General features: G+C 40.0%; 2 protein-coding genes across 2 annotated transcripts; both read right to left on the bottom strand.

Moving 5' to 3' along the window:
- Window positions 1-49: 49 nt before the first annotated feature.
- Window positions 50-3406, bottom strand: LOC140994646 (hatching enzyme 1.2-like). Its single transcript, XM_073464381.1, has 7 exons — window positions 3301-3406; window positions 3032-3187; window positions 2063-2183; window positions 1784-1962; window positions 562-643; window positions 333-457; window positions 50-189 (listed from the first exon to the last, which is right to left on the bottom strand). Coding segments are annotated over exons 2-7 (570 nt in total). The 5' UTR covers window positions 3093-3187; window positions 3301-3406; the 3' UTR covers window positions 50-187.
- Window positions 3407-13314: 9908 nt separating this feature from the next.
- On the bottom strand, window positions 13315-17912 carry LOC140994644 (low choriolytic enzyme-like). Its single transcript, XM_073464379.1, has 10 exons — window positions 17850-17912; window positions 17385-17415; window positions 17229-17294; window positions 16901-17053; window positions 16593-16710; window positions 15747-15925; window positions 15236-15317; window positions 14798-14922; window positions 13965-14030; window positions 13315-13563 (listed from the first exon to the last, which is right to left on the bottom strand). Exons 1-9 carry the CDS (start codon window positions 17910-17912, stop codon window positions 13975-13977), a joined length of 873 nt encoding a protein of 290 aa, XP_073320480.1. The 3' UTR covers window positions 13315-13563; window positions 13965-13974.
- Window positions 17913-24971: the final 7059 nt, after the last annotated feature.

Here is a 24971-nt window from a genome sequence, read left to right on the forward strand (position 1 = left end):
GAGAAAAACAAGCCAGGATCTGGTAAAAGAATGAAAAGAGACTGCTGTGTTTCAGTCAAAGAAACTTTATTGTATGATCATTGACTGTCAGGCTGATAAGTTCAGGCCTGCAGCTCCTGTTGTTCAGTGAGCACAAGGTAGACAATCTTCCTGTTGACCTGTCTGTCAGAACATCCGTACAGGCTTCCTCTGTAATGGTGAAGTGAGCAAAGGTGGATTAGGAAAAAGCAAACAAACAGTGTAATAAAAGAGTGCTGGCAGTGTGTGTATGCCTGTGCCTGTGTGTGTGTGTGTACAGTATATGTTCCTAACGTGCTCATTTTGACACTCACAGCACTTGTAGAGGGTGTTGAGCCTGGCAATGTCATTGCGACTCATCTCCTTAGCGTTGCCAAAGGACACGTTGGAGTTAGGGATGGGGACCATGGTGGGTTGGTTGTTTCTAGAGAAGGCATACCTACAACAGGAAACAGAGATGTTAGAATGAACCACAGCACATCCTGCACACACAAACCACACATGCGTCTTAACACACAGCAGAGCTGAAGAGAAGCCCCTCACCTGTGGTACTGCATGACAGAGTTGTAATCGTAGGGAGTACCCTGGTTGAGGGTGGCAATCTTTCTGAAGTTGTGCTCCATTCCTTAAAACACAGGATAAAGGGAACATTGTTTGGTTTCAATTCACAGTGGCTTTTGACGGAAAGAACTCAGCTGCAGGAGAAAGAGCCCAAAAGGCTGCAGGGCTCTGTGATTTGGCACTTATGGTTTTATATTCAGAAAATATTGTGTTCCTGGACCTGTGATGATAGAGCTCTTTTTGTCCACTGGTCCACTTTTTACATTTTCAGCCATGAGGAGAAGTAGGGTTGTGGAAACATGTTCTTTCAAAGGTCTAAAGATTCTTAACATTAGTTTGAACGGTATCAGTATGTCACATGTCTAATTTTCCTGCTTTTTTGCTCTCAGAATGGATCTCTGTCCCAAACAAAGTTGAAGCACATATCACAGTGTAAAAATACTCCAACACAAGTAAATTCTTGCAGTCAAAATAAACAAGACCAAGAGGCTCTCTGAAAGTACACAACAATCTTACAATGACAATGCTCACCTACCAGTGTGGAGCAGCTATTATATTTACCATGTTCACTATCTTAGTTTAGCAATAGGTAATTATCTGTGTTTTTGTTTACAGAAGCCATGAAGTCCAGTGCAGCGTGTAAGTGAAAACAAATCTTTCTGAATGCACTGCAGTGTACTGGATCCACTTTGTAATGCCGCTTTTCCTCCGGTCAAAAATCCCACTTAAACCTGCTAAGATCGGGCTTTTGTGTGCAATGGGAATGTCTAAACTCTGCAGACCTGGGTTTTTATCACCTCGGCTCGGTTTTGATCTCAACATAAGACCCGGGTGAACAGGCTAAATCCCACCTGACAAAGTGATGACGCTTTATCACCATCCGGAGGTGGCACATAAATAAAGAAGGAATTTGGGATGCATCTATCTAAGGACGTTTTATTACTGGACACAGTGTTGGAGGTGGAGCCCTGTTCATTCCTATGAAAGCTGCTCAGTGGTGTTTTAAAGCCAAAAAAGCTTGACTTCCCGGCTATGAAAATTCCTGGATCACCGACCGATCACCTAACTTGAATCAGAATAAAATAATTTAATGGTGCTGCTCTTCTAGACCTTCCAAATGCGTTTAAAAAACCTGTGTAGACCTGCTAATTTTGGTGGAAAAGTGGTATAATATGCCATTCTGAATAATAAACAGCTCCATTACCAGACACAACATTCTGCAGCAGGACTCTGATGTGGTTGTCCCGGTCAGAACGGGTCTGTTCATGGTTGAATCCCAGAGCATGGAGCAGCTCATGCTGGACGGTGCCATGATAAAGGCATCCACTGCGGGCCAGGGACACCACCTGCTTACCACCGCTACGGCCAACATAGGAGTAACAGCTGGACAGGATCAGAGGTGAGTTAAAGAACACTGAAGACTGAGAAAAGCTTTCAACTCAAACTTAAGTTGTAAGTGTAAGCAGCTTTTTAAAAATTTTACCCATTCCTGGACTCAATGCTCAGCCAGTCGCGGTCATCACTTCTGCTGGGCCTGAAGCGGATGCAGGAGAAGGAGGAGAAGGACTCCAGTCCACGGGTGATGATGGCCTTCTCACGGGAGGCTGGCAGGACAATTCCACAACATTTAGCCCATTTAGCTCTAATATACGTATGACTGCCTTTCTTTTCTGGGAATTCTTAGAGAAAGTAGGGGTCGTATTATATTCCAGATGATTATGTATTCACAACAGCAAATGGAGATTGACACTACTCCATAGAGTATATATTTTACATTATAGAATAAAACTGAGTATTCATAGTTTATAGACTAGAGAATATAATCAATCCAGGACAAAACTGACAGATGGATGGGACTGAGAAAAAATTACAGATCATCAGAGATCCGTGATCAATACACAGCACACTCAGACTAATGATATTTCAGAGCCATGAGTGGGATCTTACAAAAAGGGATTAATGAGTAAGACAGACAAGACATATTCAACACTGAACCCCTGTGTCTCTGCTTTGTCTGCTGCAAGGGAATAAAGAGGGGGATGACAAGGAGGAAGCATTTTGGTCATTTTGCTAACGAGGGGGATGGCATCCCCACCCATCCCCCCCAAATCACCTACTGGTTGTTTGAAGGCTTAATCTTACTTGGCTAATGAGTATCTTCAAGTCTGTTTAAATAGTAAGCCAGGCCTATGCAAGAGATGCAAATTGGATGATCGACTTAATAGTTTCTAATTTACTGGTTTTGTGAATCCTTATTGTGTTCAATTTGACCTCTTACTGACTGCTGCTTCTTTTTGTCTTTCATGTCATGACTACCAAGGACAGGGCTGCTGCTAACAATGAATTTACTGTTAACAGTGAGCAACAAACATGCCCTTGTCTGGTTGATTTTGGTGTATGATCCGGTAGATCTCTGCTCTGTCTCACTCCTAGGCTTGTGTGAGACACTTACAGAAGTGACTGGCGATGTAATATGGGATGTAGACCTTCCCATCAGTCCACTTCCCCCACATGCAGCCTCGGCTGGTGCAAGGATCTGCGTTTTTCTCTGCCTCACTGTCAACGGCAATGTCTCCTCCAGTCAGGATGGGATCATCTTCGGAATGGACTGAAACATATCATACAGACAAACTTGAAATCCTGTTAAACTGTGACTGTGAATAGGATAAGAAAATGAACTGAACCATCAACAGCTACCTTGAGGAACATGGTGACACTCACTCAGATTACTGTTGGCTCTCTCCAGAAGTTCAGAGACAGAGAGATCTCCTGAGTCCTCCTCTGCAATGTTCTCTGCTTAATATCAACAACAACACAATTTCACTTTGTGTAACAATGCGCCTGTCACAATGCTCTGCTTATCAGTACAATCGGTCTGATCATTAGAATAGATTACATACCTGTCTGGAGGTGCAGTGTGGATTAGGTGTAAAACAAACAAACAAAAACAGACAGATTAGAAATAAATAGAGCCAAAGGAATAGAAATTACATTTTTATGGTTACAGAATTTATCTGCCAAATGTCTGAATACTGTGACTTAATGTGTCATTTTCACATTACAGCTGTTAGAGGCAGCCGATCTTTAACATGCATTGCTTGTAGATGTGATAAACATCTACAAGTGCTGTGATGCAGCTCAACAAATGGCCTGATATCACAGTGTGCTGTCAGCATCAATTGTTCCTCTGTGATCCTACCGCACTGTCAGCCCAACAGCAGGCAGACAGCAGCAGCAGAGCCAGAGTGGATAACCTTAAAACAGACGTGCAAGCCATCCCAGCAGACCTGCAGGACACAGACACAAATCAGCTACAGCTTCCACCCAGACAAAAGAGAACCAAGAAACTCTGACTGAAAGAAAGTGCACCATTCTCCATCACATTCTGCTGCAGACATTCACAGCTGAACTCACCTTGGATCCTCGGTGTGGATGAGCTGAGGTGTCACTCCAGGTTTTTATAACTGCTTCACTGTGTCTGTAAGCCCAAATATAGTAAATTGAAAGAATCAGCAAAACTCACAGGTTTATCAGTCATGTGATGCACATACTCACATACACATACAGTAAGACCCCCATACCACTATGGGTGTGAAAAAGGACACGTGTTGCAGTTGCACCCTCTGTGACAATCTATTACAGAGTGAATACAAGTTGATTTAAATCTATTCCTCTTTTCACAAATGTAAGTTATGGAATGCTATGAAAGGGCTTAGGAAATAAGACTTGGTGCATTGTAACAACAAGTCCAATGAGCTCAACTGCAATAATATAATACTACATATTAACATTAATATGTTTGATATTTTGTCCACAATCACCGTGCTGGCTCTGTATTCAGAGCAAGGTCAGATAACAGACTTATCAAATACAGTAGGTGCAGCATTTGATCAGCTGTGTATGTTTATCGAGCAGCTTCACTTGGCCCTGTACATGAAGGCCAACATGTGAGAATGACAGAAAGTGTGACTACTGCTGATCACCTGCGCAGGTTTACATAGGTCTGTTTCAATAATAAATGTTCGACTTGTTTTTGATTGAAAAACGCTTTTGAGCATCACAACCCCCACGAAATGACTCGTTTCAATAGCCCTTTTCACACAGAGACGCCGCATTATCGCCGCAGCAGCGGTTCGCCAATTCTCTGCCATTGTTTGTTCACACAGAACCAAGCAGCTCCGGCGTAAAGACGCACCAGAGTAGAATTCACACAGAGAGCCGGTGTCGTGCCAAAAAGTGATTGTCTGCCAGAATCTGACTTCCGGCCGCGGGAGCGCGCACAGCAGCCCGTTGAGCGGTAGCGCAAAACCGTCTGCTTTTCTCTGGATTAAACAGTCATAATATGCAGAAACACACAACTGCATTATAATGTAGGCCTAATTATAGCTTCGAAAGCTTAACGTTTATCACGTAACGGCATTTACGTGATAGACATGTCTCTGTGCTTGGTATGTCTGATGACTTTGTGTAGCCCTGTCTTTGGAAATTAGACTGTAATGAATATGATTAAGGCTATTGGTGGGTTTTCAATAAAGATATGATAACTTTTGCAACGATCCTCGTGACTGCATTGTTTTTTATCTGATCTGGGCCCTTCATAGTATTTGCTTCCCATGTTTGGATGTGTTTTGCAGTTTTCAATCAGTTTTCACCTGTCAAAAACTGATTGAAGGCATAGTATAGTTACTGAGAGGTGATTTCTGCCTAAATATGACTTGATCTCATTCATAAGCTTCATAATATAAACACTAGAGCTCACAGGACAGCTTGAAATTCTTTTAAAGGACCATTACAGCAGAAGATGTGCATTTTCACCTGCCAAAAACTGATTGAAGGCCAAATACAGTTACTCAAAGGTGATTTCTGTCTAAATATGACTTGATCTCATTCATAAGCTTCATAATATAAACACTAGAGCTCACAGGACAACTTGGAATTCTTTTAAAGGACCATTACAACACAAAATGTGCATTTTCACCTGCCAAAAATTGATTGAAGGCCAAATACAGTTACTCAAAGGTGATTTCTGTCTAAATATGACTTGATCTCATTCATAAGCTTCATAATATAAACACTAGAGCTCACAGGACAACTTGGAATTCTTTTAAAGGACCATTACAACAGAAAATGTGCATTTTCACCTGCCAAAAATTGATTGAAGGCCAAATACAGTTAATGAAAGGTGATTTCTGCCTAAATATGACTTGATCTCATTCATAAGCTTCATAATATAAAGATCTGAGCTCACAGGACAACTTGGAATTCTTTTAAAGGACCATTACAACGGAAAATGTGCATTTTCACCTGCCAAAAATTGATTGAAGGCCAAATACAGTTAATGAAAGATGTTTTCTGCCTAAATATGACTTGATCTCATTCATAAGCTTCATAATATAAACACTAGAGCTCACAGGACAACTTGGAATTCTTTTAAAGGACCATTACAACAGAAAATGTGCATTTTCACCTGCCAAAAACTGATTGAAGGCCAAATACAGTTAATGAAAGGTGTTTTCTGCCTAAAAATGACTTGACCTCATTCATAAGCTTCATAATATAAACACTAGAGCTCACAGGACAACTTGGAATTCTTTTAAAGGACCATTACAACAGAAAATGTGCATTTTCACCTGCCAAAAATTGATTGAAGGCCAAATACAGTTACTCAAAGGTGATTTCTGTCTAAATATGACTTGATCTCATTCATAAGCTTCATAATATAAACACTAGAGCTCACAGGACAACTTGGAATTCTTTTAAAGGACCATTACAACACAAAACGGGCTTTTTGACCTGCCAAAAAATGATTGAAGGCCTAATACAGTTAATGAAAGGTGTTTTCTGCCTAAAAATGACTTGACCTCATTCATAAGCTTCATAATATAAAGATCTGAGCTCACAGGACAACTTGGAATTCTTTTAAAGGACCATTACAACAGAAAATGTGCATTTTCACCTGCCAAAAATTGATTGAAGGCCAAATACAGTTAATGAAAGGTGTTTTCTGCCTAAATATGACTTGATCTCATTCATAAGCTTCATAATATAAACACTAGAGCTCACAGGACAACTTGGAATTCTTTTAAAGGACCATTACAACAGAAAATGTGCATTTTCACCTGCCAAAAATTGATTGAAGGCCAAATACAGTTACTCAAAGGTGATTTCTGTCTAAATATGACTTGATCTCATTCATAAGCTTCATAATATAAACACTAGAGCTCACAGGACAACTTGGAATTCTTTTAAAGGACCATTACAACACAAAACGGGCTTTTTGACCTGCCAAAAATTGATTGAAGGCCAAATACAGTTACTCAAAGGTGATTTCTGTCTAAATATGACTTGATCTCATTCATAAGCTTCATAATATAAACACTAGAGCTCACAGGACAACTTGGAATTCTTTTAAAGGACCATTACAACACAAAACGGGCTTTTTGACCTGCCAAAAATTGATTGAAGGCCTAATACAGTTAATGAAAGGTGTTTTCTGCCTAAAAATGACTTGACCTCATTCATAAGCTTCATAAGCTTTCTGTTGTAATGATCCTTTAAAAGAATTCCAAGTTGTCCTGTGAGCTCAGATCTTTATATTATGAAGCTTATGAATGAGGTCAAGTCATATTTAGGCAGAAAACACCTTTCATTAACTCTATTTGGCCTTCAATCAATTTTTGGCAGGTGAAAATGCACATTTTCTGTTGTAATGGTCCTTTAAAAGAATTCCAAGTTGTCCTGTGAGCTCAGATCTTTATATTATGAAGCTTATGAATGAGGTCAAGTCATTTTTAGGCAGAAAACACCTTTCATTAACTGTATTAGGCCTTCAATCAATTTTTGGCAGGTCAAAAAGCCCGTTTTGTGTTGTAATGGTCCTTTAAAAGAATTCCAAGTTGTCCTGTGAGCTCTAGTGTTTATATTATGAAGCTTATGAATGAGATCAAGTCATATTTAGGCAGAAATCACCTTTGAGTAACTGTATTTGGCCTTCAATCAATTTTTGGCAGGTGAAAATGCACATTTTGTGTTGTAATGGTCCTTTAAAAGAATTCCAAGTTGTCCTGTGAGCTCTAGTGTTTATATTATGAAGCTTATGAATGAGATCAAGTCATATTTAGGCAGAAATCACCTCTCAGTAACTATACTATGCCTTCAATCAGTTTTTGACAGGTGAAAACTGATTGAAAACTGCAAAACACATCCAAACATGGGAAGCAAATACTATGAAGGGCCCAGATCAGATAAAAAACAATGCAGTCACGAGGATCGTTGCAAAAGTTATCATATCTTTATTGAAAACCCACCAATAGCCTTAATCATATTCATTACAGTCTAATTTCCAAAGACAGGGCTACACAAAGTCATCAGACATACCAAGCACAGAGACATGTCTATCACGTAAATGCCGTTACGTGATAAACGTTAACCTTTCGAAGCTATAATTAGGCCTACATTATAATGCAGTTGTGTGTTTCTGCATATTATGACTGTTTAATCCAGAGAAAAGCAGACGGTTTTGCGCTACCGCTCAACGGGCTGCTGTGCGCTCTCCCGCGGCCGGAAGTCAGATTCTGGCAGACAATCACTTTTTGGCACGACACCGGCTCTCTGTGTGAATTCTACTCTGGTGCGTCTTTACGCCGGAGCTGCTTGGTTCTGTGTGAACAAACAATGGCAGAGAATTGGCGAACCGCTGCTGCGGCGATAATGCGGCGTCTCTGTGTGAAAAGGGCTATTGAAACGAGTCATTTCGTGGGGGTTGTGATGCTCAAAAGCGTTTTTCAATCAAAAACAAGTCGAACATTTATTATTGAAACAGACCTATGTAAACCTGCGCAGGTGATCAGCAGTAGTCACACTTTCTGTCATTCTCACATGTTGGCCTTCATGTACAGGGCCAAGTGAAGCTGCTCGATAAACATACACAGCTGATCAAATGCTGCACCTACTGTATTTGATAAGTCTGTTATCTGACCTTGCTCTGAATACAGAGCCAGCACGGTGATTGTGGACAAAATATCAAACATATTAATGTTAATATTAAGTATTATATTATTGCAGTTGAGCTCATTGGACTTGTTGTTACAATGCACCAAGTGCTACGAGGATCGTTGCAAAAGTTATCATATCTTTATTGAAAACCCACCAATAGCCTTAATCATATTCATTACAGTCTAATTTCCAAAGACAGGGCTACACAAAGTCATCAGACATACCAAGCACAGAGACATGTCTATCACGTAAATGCCGTTACGTGATAAACGTTAAGCTTTCGAAGCTATAATTAGGCCTACATTATAATGCAGTTGTGTGTTTCTGCATATTATGACTGTTTAATCCAGAGAAAAGCAGACGGTTTTGCGCTACCGCTCAACGGGCTGCTGTGCGCGCTCCCGCGGCCGGAAGTCAGATTCTGGCAGACAATCACTTTTTGGCACGACACCGGCGCCGCGGATCCAAAAGAGGCGTGACGATACACGTCATGATGATGACGTCTGTGTGTTTTTCTCAACGTGTTTCCCCGGTGTCCTCCTGTTAATCTAAACATGTACCCGCTGACTGTTTGTCATCATACTGATGCTGTTATAATGTGTTGTATTTGAGATCCTGACCCACCAAACATCCTGGAAAGTGACAAAGTAACGTTTTTCTATAAATTACATAACATAATCACCATCAGTCAACAGGACGCTGTCTGACTCTCTCACACGCGGGGAGGGAGGCTTTTTTCTGTGGGGAAAGTTCACTGAAGTCTCGGTGGAGGGCTGACGTCGCGACAAACACTTGGTGAGTTAAAGTTTTTTGCCGGGGACAGACGCTGGTCTCAATATTTTGAGTCCTTTTCAACCTGCAGTTCTCTCTCTCCCTATCACTGTCTGCCCCTGAAGAAATCATGCATATTGTTTGGTTAAAAATAATATTGTTAAAGGTGACATATTATGCTCATTTCTGCTTGTTGACATGGTTCCTTGATGTCTAAATGGAATGACAGTAACATGCTTTGGTCGAAAAAACCGAAGGATTGAGCACAGCAGGGGTGTTTACACACCAGTTTCACAGCCCTGCTCTAAGCGGCTGGTTTGAGTGCCTTTCCCTTTTATGCTAATGAGCTACTGCGTGCGCCGCCCACCTCTTCCTGCCGGGCGGAAGACGTGAGGACGGCATCGCGTGACCATGGCAACGAGCTATACACATTTGCGAAGCAACTTTTCTGTGTCCATGCCTGTATATAACTGATGGTAGCACAGCAGACATGTAGCAGGTAACCCCTGTCTCCGGCTCCAAGACAAAGTAGTGATTGCTTTACTGCAGGTAACGTGCAGGTCACTGTCCTTTAGCACAACATGCTAATGAATTAATGTAGCTCACCATCTGCTAACAACTGAGACATTTCACCCCGTCTCCTCTGCTTGTTCACGGAGGAACAGCAGCTCACTGTCCGCGAACAACCGAGACATTTCAACCCGTCTCCTCTGCTTGTTCACGGAGGAACAGTAGCTCACCGTCCGCTAACAACTGAGACATTTCACACCGTCTCCTCTGCGTGTTCACGGAGGAACAGTAGCTCACCGTCCGCTAACACCGAGACATTTCAGCCCGTCTCCTCCCCATGTTCACGGCCGAGCAGTGGTTCACCGGCCGGTTAGAAGCGATAAAATCTCAATATCCTAATTCATTTTCTCAATTCACTGTCATGTTTTAAAAGAGTGCTGATATGACAAATTAACGTTTGGTAACATTAATATTATCGTGAATACTACGGCCAGTAAGCCCAACGTTGACAACTTCACATGTAATGTTAGTTCAGCCTCATATTTACATCGACGGTTAGCGTTAGCTCATGTGCTAAACGACCAAAGTAACACAAACTACACTGTTTTTTAAATACTTACAGCTCCATCATTGACAGTGGGTATGGATCCATCTTTTAAGGGACAATCTTGTTGCCAGTCCAGCGTCCAGTCCTGACCTGGTTGCTGAAGCAGTCCGGCGTGAAGTGACTGGCACAGACCGTAACACTTTTGCTCACTGAAGCTGGGACGTTTCCCTGATAAATAAAATGTAGCCGCTTCGCTCTGATATCCTCTTTGATAGTGAGGCCATGTAGCGAAACAGGAGGATCCGTGCATCCGACGACAGAGCAGCAGTGCTCGGCTTTCGGGTTGTACATGGTAGCGGTCAGGCTGTCACTACAAATTAAGCGAGAACGAGAAAATGGCGGATCCTCGTCCAGGTAGCTGGCGTAGTGTGGGAGGAGATAGCCAGCGCCAGGGCTGGAGTATGCAAAAGACCGGATTGTGACGTCACAATCCGGTCGAAATCCAAACGGCTGGTTTAGAGACCCAATCCCTGACTCCAGTAGTTTACGAAATATTAACTTAGTTGTCGAAAAATCATGCTTAAGGGGTGGGGAGGCACTCCGGATACGCAAATATACATACTAAAGCAAGGAAAAAGTGAGTTTTGCATAATATGTCCCCTTTAAGTCAGATATCCCTTTCCTTAAACTGAAACACACAGGATAGGTATCATGCAATTATATCATCCTCTAATGACATGTTACAGCAACCCCAAGCTGTCTTGTTTGCACGTGTATGAAATAAATCTTTTGAAGACTAAAAACAAGCTAACGCTAAATGGCTATCCTCCACACTTGTATTTTATGAAGCAGCTTGTAACTTTTGTTTGAAAGGCGACACACACACACACACACATACACACACACACACAGTATGTGCACACAGTGTGTCTTTATAGTCCGTTAGTCTAGCTTGGGGTTGCTGTGACGTTTGTTTTATTTCAACCTTTGCCGGCGCAGGCTAATGTTTCCCATAGACTTCAATTCATTATGCTAAGCTAGCGCACTGTGCTAACGACTTATACGACTTACTCATCAACTTAATTTAAACATCTGTAAATCCTTTAACACTACCCATTGTGAGCGACTGTTAACTTACTCTTGTTTTCTCCTTTTTAGATGAAAGTCTGCATGAGAGCTGAAGTGCAAAGAGAGTAGTGCATCCCGTATATTTGTTGAATCTCGATCCAGACAAACTGATTGGCAGCTCTGGTGGGCAGGCAGGGTGGCCAATCATATTCCAGGGGTAGCCGGTGCCACCCCCAGCCACCCCGGTGGCCACGCCACAGCTGATACTACCTCTGGAGGTGCATCAGAAGCCCCATTCACACTGCCGTTTGCATGCGGGGATCCTGCGCCAATTCTCAGCATCCTGCTCTGTGTGAAAGTTTCAGATGCGGTGAGGGGTGAAATTTCGCAGCGCCTCTGATGCGCCTCCAGAGGTAGTATCAGAGGCACAGTATTGGTGAACCGAACCAGTGTGAACGGATAAGCCAGCGGCGCGGAGCGAGGGTGTGTCGGTCTGATGGTGTTCACAGTCTGATAACTAAACAGGTCCTTCACTCAACAAAATATAGAGAAATGTCCCACAAAGCAACGTTACAGGACCAAACAACAGTAACATAGTAACTGGTCGTGTCTTTGGCAACTGTGAGTAAAAAAAAATAACGCAGTTATATGTGGAGAAGTGTCTGTCATCCTGTCAGTCCTACCGACTCTTCCTCACATTTCTGCACCAAAAACAGCGTCTGTCTGTCTGTTTGCAGTCAGCCCTCCACCGAGACTTCAGTGAACTTTCCCCCAGAAAGAGTGAGAGAGTCAGACAGCCTCCTGTTGACTGATGGTGATTATGTAATTATCTAATTTAGAGAAAAACGTAACTTTGTCACTTTCCAGGATGTTTGGTGGGTCAGGATCTCAATCACAACACATTATAACAGCATCCATATGATTATAAACAGTCAGCGGGTACATGTTTAGATTAACAGGTAAACACCGGGGAAACACTTTGAAAAAACCACACGTCATCACCATGACGTGTACCGTCACGCCTCTTTTGGAGCCGCAGCGCCGGCTTGCTGTGTGAATTATACTCTGGTTCATCTTTTACACCGGAGCTGTTTGGTTCTTTGTGAACAAACAACGGAATTAGTGAGAATTAGCGAACCGCCGCTGCGGTGATAATGCCGCCTCTCTGTGTGAAAAGGGCTAGAGGCGCATCGAAATTTCACCCCTTGCTGCATCTGAAACGCAGGATCCCCGCATGCAAACGGCAGTGTGAATGGGGCTAGTATCATAATTTGAGCCATTTGGTTGAATTACAGTTGGAAAGTCTAGAAGAGCCGCACGATTAAATTAATTTATCTCCCTTCAAGTTAGCCAGGCGCTAAACTGGAAGTTAGCCAGCTCGGTTGGTGATCAAGGTATTTTCTAGCCGGGAAGTCAAGCTTTGTTGGCTTTAAAACACCACTGAGCAGCTTTCATAGGAATGAACAGGCCCCACCATCCAACACTGTGTGCAGTAATAAAACAACCTTGGAAAGACGCATCCCAAATTACTTCTTTATTAAGGCGCCACCACCAGATGTTGATAACGCGTCATCACTTCGGGTGGCGCAATTTAGTGTGTTCACCGGGGTCTCACGTTTAGATCAGAGCCGAGCCGTGGTGATAAAAAACCCGGGTCTACTGCAGGGTCAACTGTCCCGCGTGTGAATGCAGAGTTTACACATTCCAATTGCACTCAAAAGCCTGATCTTGGCAGGTTTAAGTGGGATTTTTGACCAGTGGAAAAGGGGTTTTAGTCACCTATCTTGACAGGTCAGAATATGTACAGTATGTGCTTTTGCAAACAGAAACAGGCTGACTTCAAGTTGAGGTATCTGGATGTACATTTTTATTCATTATTAGTATTCAATCAAACTTGCAAGCAGTTATTAAACAGTTATATGAAAGAGTACATTTGTGATGATGTCACTTTTCATTTCTCATTAGGTCAGCACAAAAGCAATTTTATTCAAATTCTGAATTTCATGAAAGCACACTCATTAAGCCCAAGATGCCTCTCTGGTTTTGTTGAAGATAAAAACTTGGAACAATCTGCCTCTTTTCCTCTTGAGTCCCTGTTGGAAAAAGAGGGAATATGTTAAAAATATTAAATGAATGTGCATGTGTTTGGGTACACACACACACACACACACACATACACACACACACACACACACACACACACACACACACACACACATTTCTTTTTGTTTTTGTAAAATGATTTGTTTATATCATGTCTCCCAACAGCTATTTCATAATGCCTTCATGTACAAATTAATACTATATGTTGATGTTTGGCTACATCAGGAAACATGGATGCACATTAATGTCCATTCACACAAAAAATACAAAGGATAGGAATAAATCAACAAGGTTCAGCCAGGTTCAACTAATACCAGACTTCCTCTATAGCACATTCATGATAGTGTGTGGGTTAGCAAGTTTAAAAAAAAAAGCATCCAAACCCACTTACTTTCGTTTTTTTAAGGGAAATGGGCTCCACGCACAGGTTCCAGGTTAGATCTGGAGGCAGTTGAATCTGAAATGAATAACAAAAGAAAGCAAAACCTGTAAAGGCTGCTCAGTTTCTTTATGGTACTGCTACAATGTACATGAACACACAGGTCACCAATAACCGGTAATTTCAATTACCACAATATTCAAAAAAATAAATATTGATATCTTGCTAATAATAGAAATATGATAATCTGTAAATAATCCAGCGCCTCTTGAATTGTTTCTGTTTCTTTCTGTTCTCATTTTGTCACATTAGGTTGTGGTAATGCGCCTTAGAAAAAGCTGCAGTAACAGTTAACTGTCAGCTGGCTAGTGTGTGGCTGCTACTCACTGGTTTACTACTGCTGATCAAAATCATGTTGAAACAACAGACATTTATGGTTACATAGACTCTCTCCACCTCCCTACACTTGTTTAACGAATGTTTAATTTTTTTCTTTTACAAAAAAACAGACAAAACACACAATAAACAAAGTTGAGATGAATTTGACTGACTGCTTTTTTCTCTCAAAATTTCTGTATACGGGATATATCCTTATTGTGAATTCTTTTGGCAACGATAATCATCCAGTGAAAATCTGATGTTGTGACAGCCTTAGCAGGAATATAGTATAGGCCTATTGAGTAGTACAGGTGGGTATGCTAGTATGAAATCAGGAGGGTAGGCGGTAAGACAGGTGAGAATGTTGGCTCTGTAGAAAGATACTGTAGATAGATACAGAAACAGGTAGGGATTTATGTAGTTGGGGAGGAAGTATGCTTCTTCATCGGTTAATAGGTACTACATACTGCAGCGATATAGGCGGTTCACCCGAAGGATGTCAGTAGGACTCATCTGGGTGGCCCGGCCAATGGCTACATTGCTGTTGGGGGTGGGAATGATCGTTGGCTGCCTGTTCCTGGAGAAGGCAAACCTACAATGCAAACACACAGTATTAACGAGCAGTTTAAATCGCATCCCTGCATGTACTCTTTTCTAAACTGCTCTGATCACATTCAGCAAGACACAATAATTCATTCCTGCATAGCTGCATTACACATACAGTATATTACTATATATTACATTTAGTGTGACGCTAATGTTTTGGGTTTCTCAACTTATCAAATACTGATGCGGGTTGGCCGCTATCAGATAGCGTCTGTACTCCACGAGTTGGGAATGACACTCAAAAATCGACCATCTTTCAAATTGGAGGTTTAAGTTCAATTATTCCATCGAGATGCTACCTTCCATAGTGCATGACAGAGTTGTAGTCATAGGGAGTGCCAAGGTTCCTTGTTTGGATCCTCCTGAAATTGAACTCCATTCCTGCAGGGCACACATAGCTCAATCAATTATGGTCTGTTTTATCACAGTTTGCCGATCAAAATAGCAGAGAAGCGCTCTAGGTGAAACCAGTGAATCTATCTACATAACAATGTGTCTGTCTGGTTCCTTCTGTAACTTCCTAATGGTTTTATGGTTACTCATTCTAGAGATCTCGATAAGCACATCACTAACACCCCAAGCTACTATACCTGCTGAAATCATATGATAAAGTGAAGTGAAGTCACGATTTTGTTTATTTATGTGTACATTGCAGTTTTCACTTGTGTTCCTTAAAGTGACAAAGGTCAATTACCCTAATTGTAACACAACGTTTTTGGTTATTTATAAGTTTTACAAAGTTGCATCTATATTCTGCAAAATGGAATGCTTTTCAAATTGTTGGTCAGTATTGTCAATAAAGCAACCCACCAGGTATGACATTCTGTAGCAGGATGCGAACATGCTGGTCCCTGTCAGACCGGGTCTGTTCATGGTCGAAGCCCAGGGCATGGAGCAGCTCGTGTTGGATAATCTGCTGGAAAACACAGCCCTGGCGATTCAAAGACACTATCTGGGCATTACCACGACGCCCGACAAATGAAAAACACCTGAAAGAAAACAGTACATGTTTAAAAATGTTTTATTGTCCATTTTCAGCTGTATTTTAGCTAACATATTTAACATTTAATTGAAATTACCCCCAGATTACCACAATAATTACATCAAATGTATTGAAAATCACCCCCTTATTATTTGCTAATAATATTCAACCATTTACCAATAAGGAGTAAATAAATAGCTGGAAATTTATTTAATACATCTCCAGGAAACTGTTTTCTGTTTACCTGCTGCTGACAGGCATTTAAATTTTCTACCAGTTTCTGTCTACCTTCCCCTCAGCAGGCCATAAAATTGAAGTACATTTTTCAACCATTTGAAATATGTTACTTGACATGAAATTTGTGGACCTGTAAAATGTGTTACCCCATTGTTTTATGTTTGGGTGTTGTGGCTGCAACCATAGGATTCTGATGATGGTTTTTTTGGCAATTGAAAGTAGTGTTCTTAATAAATACATTTTCTTTTTCATAATCTGATATCTGATCTGATATGGTCTTAGCTTATTCCTTATTGTAAACTATTTTGCCTATTTTCTCTACTGGGAGTAAATTAAACTACCAATCAGTAGGGCCTTGGCTCCTCTTGACCTCTTTAACAGGGTCTATAACAGATTGCATTCATGCATATGTGGGATGTGTATTGTGTGGTCCATACCCTGAGCGAGACTGGATGTCCACGAAGTCCCTCTGGCGATTCAAGGGGGTGAAGCGGATGCAGGTGGACGCAGCAAATGACCGCAGACCTTGGACGATGGCATTTCTCTCTCTTTGGGCTTGACAGGAAAAAAAGTTTAGAAGATATTGTCCCTGCCATCGTAATCTTCTAACTACTACTGCTAGTTAGTAGTTAATGCCACTGTTAAGTGTGCATGTGATATTGATTAATCATGAGTTATATTTACTGTATAACAGAGCCAACATAAACGTCCTGTCTACAGAAAGGGACTGCTTGTTGAGACTTACAGTACTGGTTGGAGATGCGGTAGGGTACATAGACATTGCCATCAGTGGCTTTAGGCCACAGGCATCCTCGCTGTGTACAGGGATCAGCGTTCTGCAGACCTGTTGGCATTGCTATGTCTCCAAACATCACTAGAGGTTCATCAAAGTTCTTTCCTGGAGAATGACATAAGGATAGCTGAAAATGATTTTGTTTTTTTCATAGTACAACATTTACTTTACTGTTCCACTCTTGGCATGAGGGTAGGTCACATCTCTGTTACTGTACACTGTAACATATCATCAAAGGAAATGAACAGTTGTAAAGTAGTTGCAGTTGAGATGAACATACCAACATTCCTATTGGCTTTCTCTAACAATGTGGACACACTGAAATCATCATCCTCAATGGTGTTGCCTGCAGAGTAAAAGAGTTGCATGTATCAGTTGCACTATGTAAGACTATATAGTTACAGAATGTTACTGTTCAAAAGTATCCACGTCTTACCAGAGTACTCCTCACTCTTTTCCAAAGAAGCCTAACACAAAAAAGTAAAAGGTAAAAGAAGACAGTTGAATGAATACAGAGCCACAGTAGTCTTGTATGAATGAAACATGTGAATGTTCTCTCTTATATGAAGTTCACATAGACAGTTTAGTTCCAGCAGAGCTTTGACATCAATTTTAGAATCCTGTGGGAAGTGCAAGTCCTAGAGGTAAAAATGGTGGGCATGGTGGAAACCTTAAAAACTAGTATTTCTTTTTCTAAAATTCAATGAACATCTTTGAAAGGTAGAAAAAGCTAAATGGATTCATTCACAGAATTAAAACTGAATTGCAATTCAAAATTACAAAGCATAGCATGAAATACAAAATCACATTATCCTTTTTGCAATTTACCAAATGATCAGTCTTGGTGAATGATGAAGCATCTGTCTGTGCATATAAATGCAAAGTATCTGCTGATACTTACCTGTACAGTAAAACTGTAGACTGAGCAGAGGAGGACACTGAGCACAGCAGCCTGCAGGATCATGGCTGATTGTGAGACAGCAGCAGAACAAGGAAATGTTGGGGAAGCAGAAGTGTTTGAACTTATATAGGTGGGAATGTCACCCAACTTTCATCCTAATATGGCATACTGCTCACAAAAGGCATGTTGACAAATTTTGCTCAGTTGGAAGTGGCAGTTATTACTTAAAATGGACTGTGGCTTGTGTAACATATGGGCCTGTCTCCACACAGGAGCAGACTGCTGATTTTAGCAATCAATGGCACACTATAAAAGACAAAGGTGAAGCTGATCAGTTAATCCACACCTGATTTTAAAAAGTTGAGACACAGCACTGTTTCCTTGAAATTATGTTTAGGCCCTGGCAGCACTGTTAAGGTCAGGAAAAGTGTGAAAATCTGTTGTCTGTCTAGTGAAAAAGTCAGCATTGACTTGAGACTAATACTTTTGATTAACATAGACTGATGTCACAATCTTTCCCTAAACCTTAACCAAAGTGCTTTTGTTGCCAAGACTCAACTGGTCAGGACTCAAAGTGTTGTTTTTACACTGTTCCCAAGTCCATGTAGCAATATCCTTAACACAGCCATGTGTTTAACAAAATGGCCCCTTTCATACCCAATCACCTGATACCAATGAACCTGTTTACCTGGGGAATGTTCCAGAGAAGTGTATTTGGTGCCCCTGAATATATTTACAAAAAACATTGAAGTTGATGAGGCTCTTTAAATATAATGAAATATTCTATATGCCCTGTGCATCACTGTATACACTTACCCCCAATTTAAGCCACAGGAAGGTCTGAACTAACTGAAGGTCTGAAAGAACTCATAAGGCCCCTATCATTTATGTTTTGATTGTATTATTTTTAAAAATATGATTTGATCACTTTAGATGATCACAAGTGAAATATTACTTACTCACCTGGAAGCTAAACAACAGCACTGCTTGAGCTGGTGTGTTTATCACTTACTAAAGGAGACATTTTAGTTTTTCAGTCTAACAATGTGAAATTTAAGCTAATGAATACTCCTAAAATAGGTGATGATTAAAAATCATGAAATGCTACTGATGCAGCATATCTTTCATATAATGTTCTACTGAATGCATATTCAACACATTATGGAGATATAAGAAGGAAACGACACTAAAGACAACTAGAATATTTTCATTTAAAGGATGGTGAATAAAAACCTGGGTCTGAATATTTCATTGTAAATATCATATCACTTTAATTTATGAAGGAAACAAGCTGTTAAAGTACATGTGATAACAACGTTATAAGATGAGCTTTTAATCCTTTAGGGAAATTAAAGGCGAAAACGAATCGATGGTTTTAGAAAATCTTCAGTATGTTACAAGCAGACCTGCCACATTTAATGATCACAGGGGTCCCTTGGAGAAGTTTCTGGTGAATGGATATATAGGCTTATTTCTTGCTTTATTAATAAATCATTTAGAAATACTTTATGGATCAGTTATGACACATAAATAGATTTTTTTTAGGAAAATGCCTTCAGCTGCTGTTTATCCTCCTCCAAAATGACAGTGGCTTTGTCTTAACTCTTTAGTTAATCAGAGTCCCCTCCAATAGACTGGTCGGCCACTTACTTTCTGGAAAAAAATTGAATTAATGTTTGCACATTTGCACAACCCCTCTGTTTGGTTAAGATCAGGCATGAGGAGTTGCAAAAGCCTTTCTTAGCCATATGACTTCTCTAAATTGTGGGCACTGTTGCAGTATGGATCTGGTTTACACACAGTCTCGCAACGTCTTGAAAAAACAGGAACAATGACAAAGCAAAAAGCTCAGATTGGATACTGATTTGCATTAAAGTTTTGCTTTCAGAAAATCATTGATATCATATCTTTTATTTGACAACATAACTTGTTTAAATATTGTCAGAGACTGCCTCAATGACAGCAGCAATATCAAAACCTGTCATGAGTGTTTTTATTTCCAGCTTTAATCTGACCAGTTCCTCAACAAAAAGACTACATTTGACACAGACTATGTCGTTTAAAAACAGTTTAACATATTTGCTGTTACCTCAGACATTTTGCAATAACTAATAGTACATACATCAGTACATATGTAAACAAAATACATGCATCATTTTTTATTTTAACAAATAGACAAGAAACAAGTGTACATCAAATTAACTCAAAACAACTATGAACTACATTAAAAGTCAGTGAAAGAAAATAAATTGTAAAATTGCTTGTAAAATTATGTTTTAATTCACAGGAACCAATTAAATGTATGCATATAAAAGGAATAATAAACTGTAATGTAATGGCCTTCGCACTGTCAGTGCTCGGGCCCTAATAATCCTTACAGATACAACAGGGCCTAAATATTTCTGCATGTAAATATTGAAATCATGGCAAATAAATGTCATCATTTTACATCACAAAGCAGACTTCTGTAGGCAGTGCATCAGTTGTACAGTGCTGAGATTATGTGATCCAGTCTGCTGCAACAACTTGTCATCACATCACAGTCGCAAGAATGAGACTGAGACATTTCTAAATAGAGCTAATGTGGCTTTGTGTCTTGTAACATGTCTACTGATGTAAGAACAGTTGAGAAACTGTCTCAGTATCTCATGTTTGATCACTGTAATCCACATACTGAATTGTATAATTTTCTACCTGTTTGAGAGAGACTAGAGCCTTTTCAAATTAATAGTTCTGTATATTTCCTTGATTGATATGTATAGTCAGAGGCACTACAGCATCACACTTATGAGCAGGATAAGGAATAGAAGAGCAACGATTTCAAAAAAATGATGGATTGACAGATTTAAGAGGTATGTGAGAGGGTATCTCACATAGAGTATTACAATTTCCTTGTATCCTTTCAGCTGCTTGACATTTTCAGTTTTATATCCCTTCTATCATCTACAAAAAATAAGTTTGTGCTTATTGTCAGAGAATACAAGACAATGCTATTTAGAGGTGTAAAACATTCATTATACTCTATACTCACTACTCACTAGTCCACTATATAGTCAGTTCAACATTTTGTAGTGTGTGCGAACGTATAGTGAGAAGTATTATAACCTAGTTGACTCAAAGTATCCTATGATGCATTGTGAAAAGTAGAGCTCAACTTGCCCAATTTGATCCTTCTTTATTAAACAAAGAGGAATTCATCAATCCTCCTTCAAGACTCCTCTCAAAAGAAGACTTTTCAGTGGCTCAATGACCAGACAAGATCGATCAGATGGGACTGCAGAAAAGAAGCTCTCTAATGGACAGACAGAGAGACTGGTTTCACATCTCCATGACATTTACAAAGTACACATGGTACAAGGTATATTTAAAAGGTATTTATTTGAAGGTTTAGTTGTTGAGTCCTGCTACATCTATTTAGATTGTTGAGGATGAGTTCAAGAGTCTCATGGCCTGAGGAATGAAGCTGCTCCATAGTCTGGTGGTATGGCAGCGGATGCTTCTTTTGACAGATGGCAATATCTTACAAACAAATATCTTACAAACATCTTACAAACATCTTTTGACAAAATACCAACTCTCTGTTAAAATTGCAGGGGCAAGATTTTTTCTATGGTTATTGAGAACAGAGCCAGAGTCTTACGCAGCACTGACTCTGTTATAAACCTTCCCCCAAAAATCCTTCTCTTCCTCTGATATGGTGATTTTAAATCCACTTCAGAGTCCACCAGCAGTTGATATTTTTTTGCCCATCTCCTATCCCCAACTTGACAAAAATTATTTCTGCCATCTGTTTAAGTTTGTGTCTGTGCACACCATGTATTTTTGTATTTTAAGACTTACATCTCTTTTTGCCTTGTTAATCTATTTGGCCAGTTATGTTTGCTGTAAAACACTTTGTGACAAACTTTATTTTTTTAAAACACTCCATAAATACATGTTGACCTTGACAACCGACTGTCATTAACCAAGCATTTTTCCTGTTGATGATATGTTAGATGATCAGGTTTATCCATATCAGAAATCTAACTATATATCATTTTGTATTGATATCAGCGTTATCACTGGTGCTGTATGGGGAGAGTTGTAGTTAATGGCTGAGTCCTTTGGAGGGCATCACTTTACAAATGATTAGTCATGATATTTTCTCTATGAGTCTTCTTCCACATTAATATTGAGCACAAATTTTTGTCTTGAAGATATCGTTAATGGTGTAAGTGTTAAACCATAATCATTTGAGCAATATTAATAAAAATATGTTAGACCAGAGTAAAGAAGACTCGTGCACATTCTAATGATGTCTCTGGACTGACCAGCTCACTATGGGCACATTCAGAAATCACGACTGTCCTCCATTGGACACAGTCAGAAACTACACTGACTACACTGAATATAGGGCCAATACATTTGGAGAACAATCTTAATGTGCACAAGAATTTCCAAATGATATTGACTTCAAGAGTCAAAGAGTTTGAGTTTCTGAACTTGCAAAATTATGTTTGGTTGTGTAGTTGTAGACAAAGTGCGTAAAAAAGATATTTTGTTGTTTCTAACGCATGGCTTGGAAATAAGAGAAACATTAAATGTGTAAGTCAGAATGGGGAATAGTTAAAGTTAAATTGAAATTTCTTAAATCAAAGGGAAATAATCGTTACCTCTCAGCAATACAATTTTTTTAGGCTACAGCTGTCTCACTAATAGGTATATATACACCGATCAGGCATAACATTATGACCACCTGCCTAATATTGTGAAGGTTCCCCTTGTGCAGCCAAAACAGCTCTGACCTGTCAAGACATGAACTTAAGACCTCTGAGGGAGTCCTGTGGTGTCTGGCACCAGGGCGTCCCTTTGTCCTCCCTCATGTCTTCGTCAGTTTGTTTCGTTTCCCCTCCGTGATGTTCCGTGATTTCCTGTTCCCGACTTTCTCAGTGTTAGCCTGTGTTAGCCTGTGTCCGTCTTGGTCTGTGTTCGTCCATGTTTCCCCGTGATGTCACCCTGTGTTCTCCACCAGCTTCTTCCCCAGTGTTTCCTCCAGTGACTCTTCGTGTCTACCGTTTTGATATGTTTGTAGTTTTGGTGTCTGGTTTCTCTTTTGATTTGTACTTTGCTTTTGTTTGCACTTTGTTTTAGCTTTTAGTTGTTACTTTGTTTTTGTCCTTGTGACGCATTTTAGTTGTTCTGTATTCCTCATTTTTTGTATTCAGCTTTGTTTATTAAAAGCTCGCCTTTTGTTTTCCCTTATCCTGCCTCCTGTGTGTGTGCCTGTGTGTCTGCACTTGGGTCCTCCATTTAGTGTAACCTTAATCCTTGACATGGTGTTTGGATGGGTGGTGCGTGTCAAGTGGCATTCACATGAATGCCAGCACCTAAGGCTTCCCAGCAGAACATCACATTGTGATGAGATGATCAATGTTATTCATGTCACCTGGTGACGTTTTGTGGTTATATATACATATATATGTGTGTGTGTGTGTGTATATATGTATCGATCAGCCATATGTATATGAGATAGAAATATAAGAGATATGAAATCAATGAATGTCACTAGTGAAACAACTCAACTCATTCCTAAGTTATCACATGTAAACTACCCCAGTAACAAATTGGCCACATTTTCATACTCTGACTCTGACTATGTCAGTCACATATAGGTTTTGACCTAGCTCACTTGTTTCCCCCTGTTTGCACTCTCTAGGTGTGCTAGGGTTGACGAGTTGACGAGTTGCCAGCTCATCACAGGGCCCTTTCTGATGGCAGAGGCTGCCACTTAAGGTGCCATTTGCACATCAGGGGCAATTTTGGGGTTCAGTATCTTGCTCAAGGATACTTCGACATGTAGCTCAGTTCCACCGAGGGGAAGGATTCGAACCAGCGACCTTCTGATTGTTGGTCCTCGAAGCAGCTTTGCTACATATTTGTATGCCTGGCCATTTCACAGTGGTTGTTTCGTGCTGTGGGTATTGACAACAGTCTGTTGAATGTCCCACACTGATAAGAGCAGAGGAGTGTATTTTTTTTTCTCTCTGACCGAGTGACAGATGTTTCAGACTCAGACTCAGTTTGAGTTCTATCTAATATATATATATATATACATACATATATATATATATATATATATATATATATATATATATATATATATATGTATATACGGTAACACTTTAGATTAGGGAACACATATTAACCATGAACTAGTTTCTTGTTAGCATGCATATTAGTAGCATATTGGCTGTGATTAAGCCATTATAAATCACTTACTAATGCCTTATTCTGCATGATCATATTCTGCAACTACTAGGCCATTAACTACTGTGAGAGTTTTCCCTCAATAACTTCCTAATCACTGCTTATTGATAGTGAGTTAGGGAGTTGTTGTAAACCACTTAATAAGAATAAGCTAATAAGAAACTAGTTCATGGTTAATATGTGTTCCCTAATCTAAAGTGTTACCATATATATATATATATGTGTGTGTGTGTGTGTGTGCGTATGTATGTACATGTACGTCAGCGTGAGACAAGGAGCAGCTGACAAACAGTCCTCCCTCACAAATGTCCGTTTAGTAGCTGCTATGTAGCTTTCTGTCATATCACATGATCTTTTTTGAACTGGACAGACTCTGATAAGGCGCATGTGATAAACCCAATTTTAATTCTAACCCACATTAAGTTTGGTGCTGTTATTTATGGGCCAAAATGTTTAAATATATGATTATATTAATTATGTTAAATAAAGGTAGTTCATTCTTTCTTTGGTTCAGTCCTCAAAGCAGCTTTGCTACATATTTGTATGCCTGGCCATTTCTCAGTGGTTGTTTCGTGCTGTGGGTATTGACAACAGTCTGTTGAATGTCCCACACTGATAAGAGCAGAGGAGTGTATTTTTTTTTTGTCTTTCTCTCTGACCGAGTGACAGATGTTTCAGACTCAGACTCTGGCAGCTCTCCAACACAGTATTTAGATGTTGGGAAGGATGCAGTGAAATATGTTGTTCAGACAATCAGAACAATTGCGGGATTCCTGAAATACACAATAGACCTTCCAAGCCTCGGAGAAATACAAGAGCTCTTGACCAGTATATACTGTATGTAAAAGACTCAGACCTCACATGTGTAACTGTATT

The sequence above is a fragment of the Pagrus major genome, chromosome 4 (assembly GCF_040436345.1).
Source record: "Pagrus major chromosome 4, Pma_NU_1.0".
Classification (NCBI taxonomy): Eukaryota; Metazoa; Chordata; class Actinopteri; order Spariformes; family Sparidae; genus Pagrus; species Pagrus major.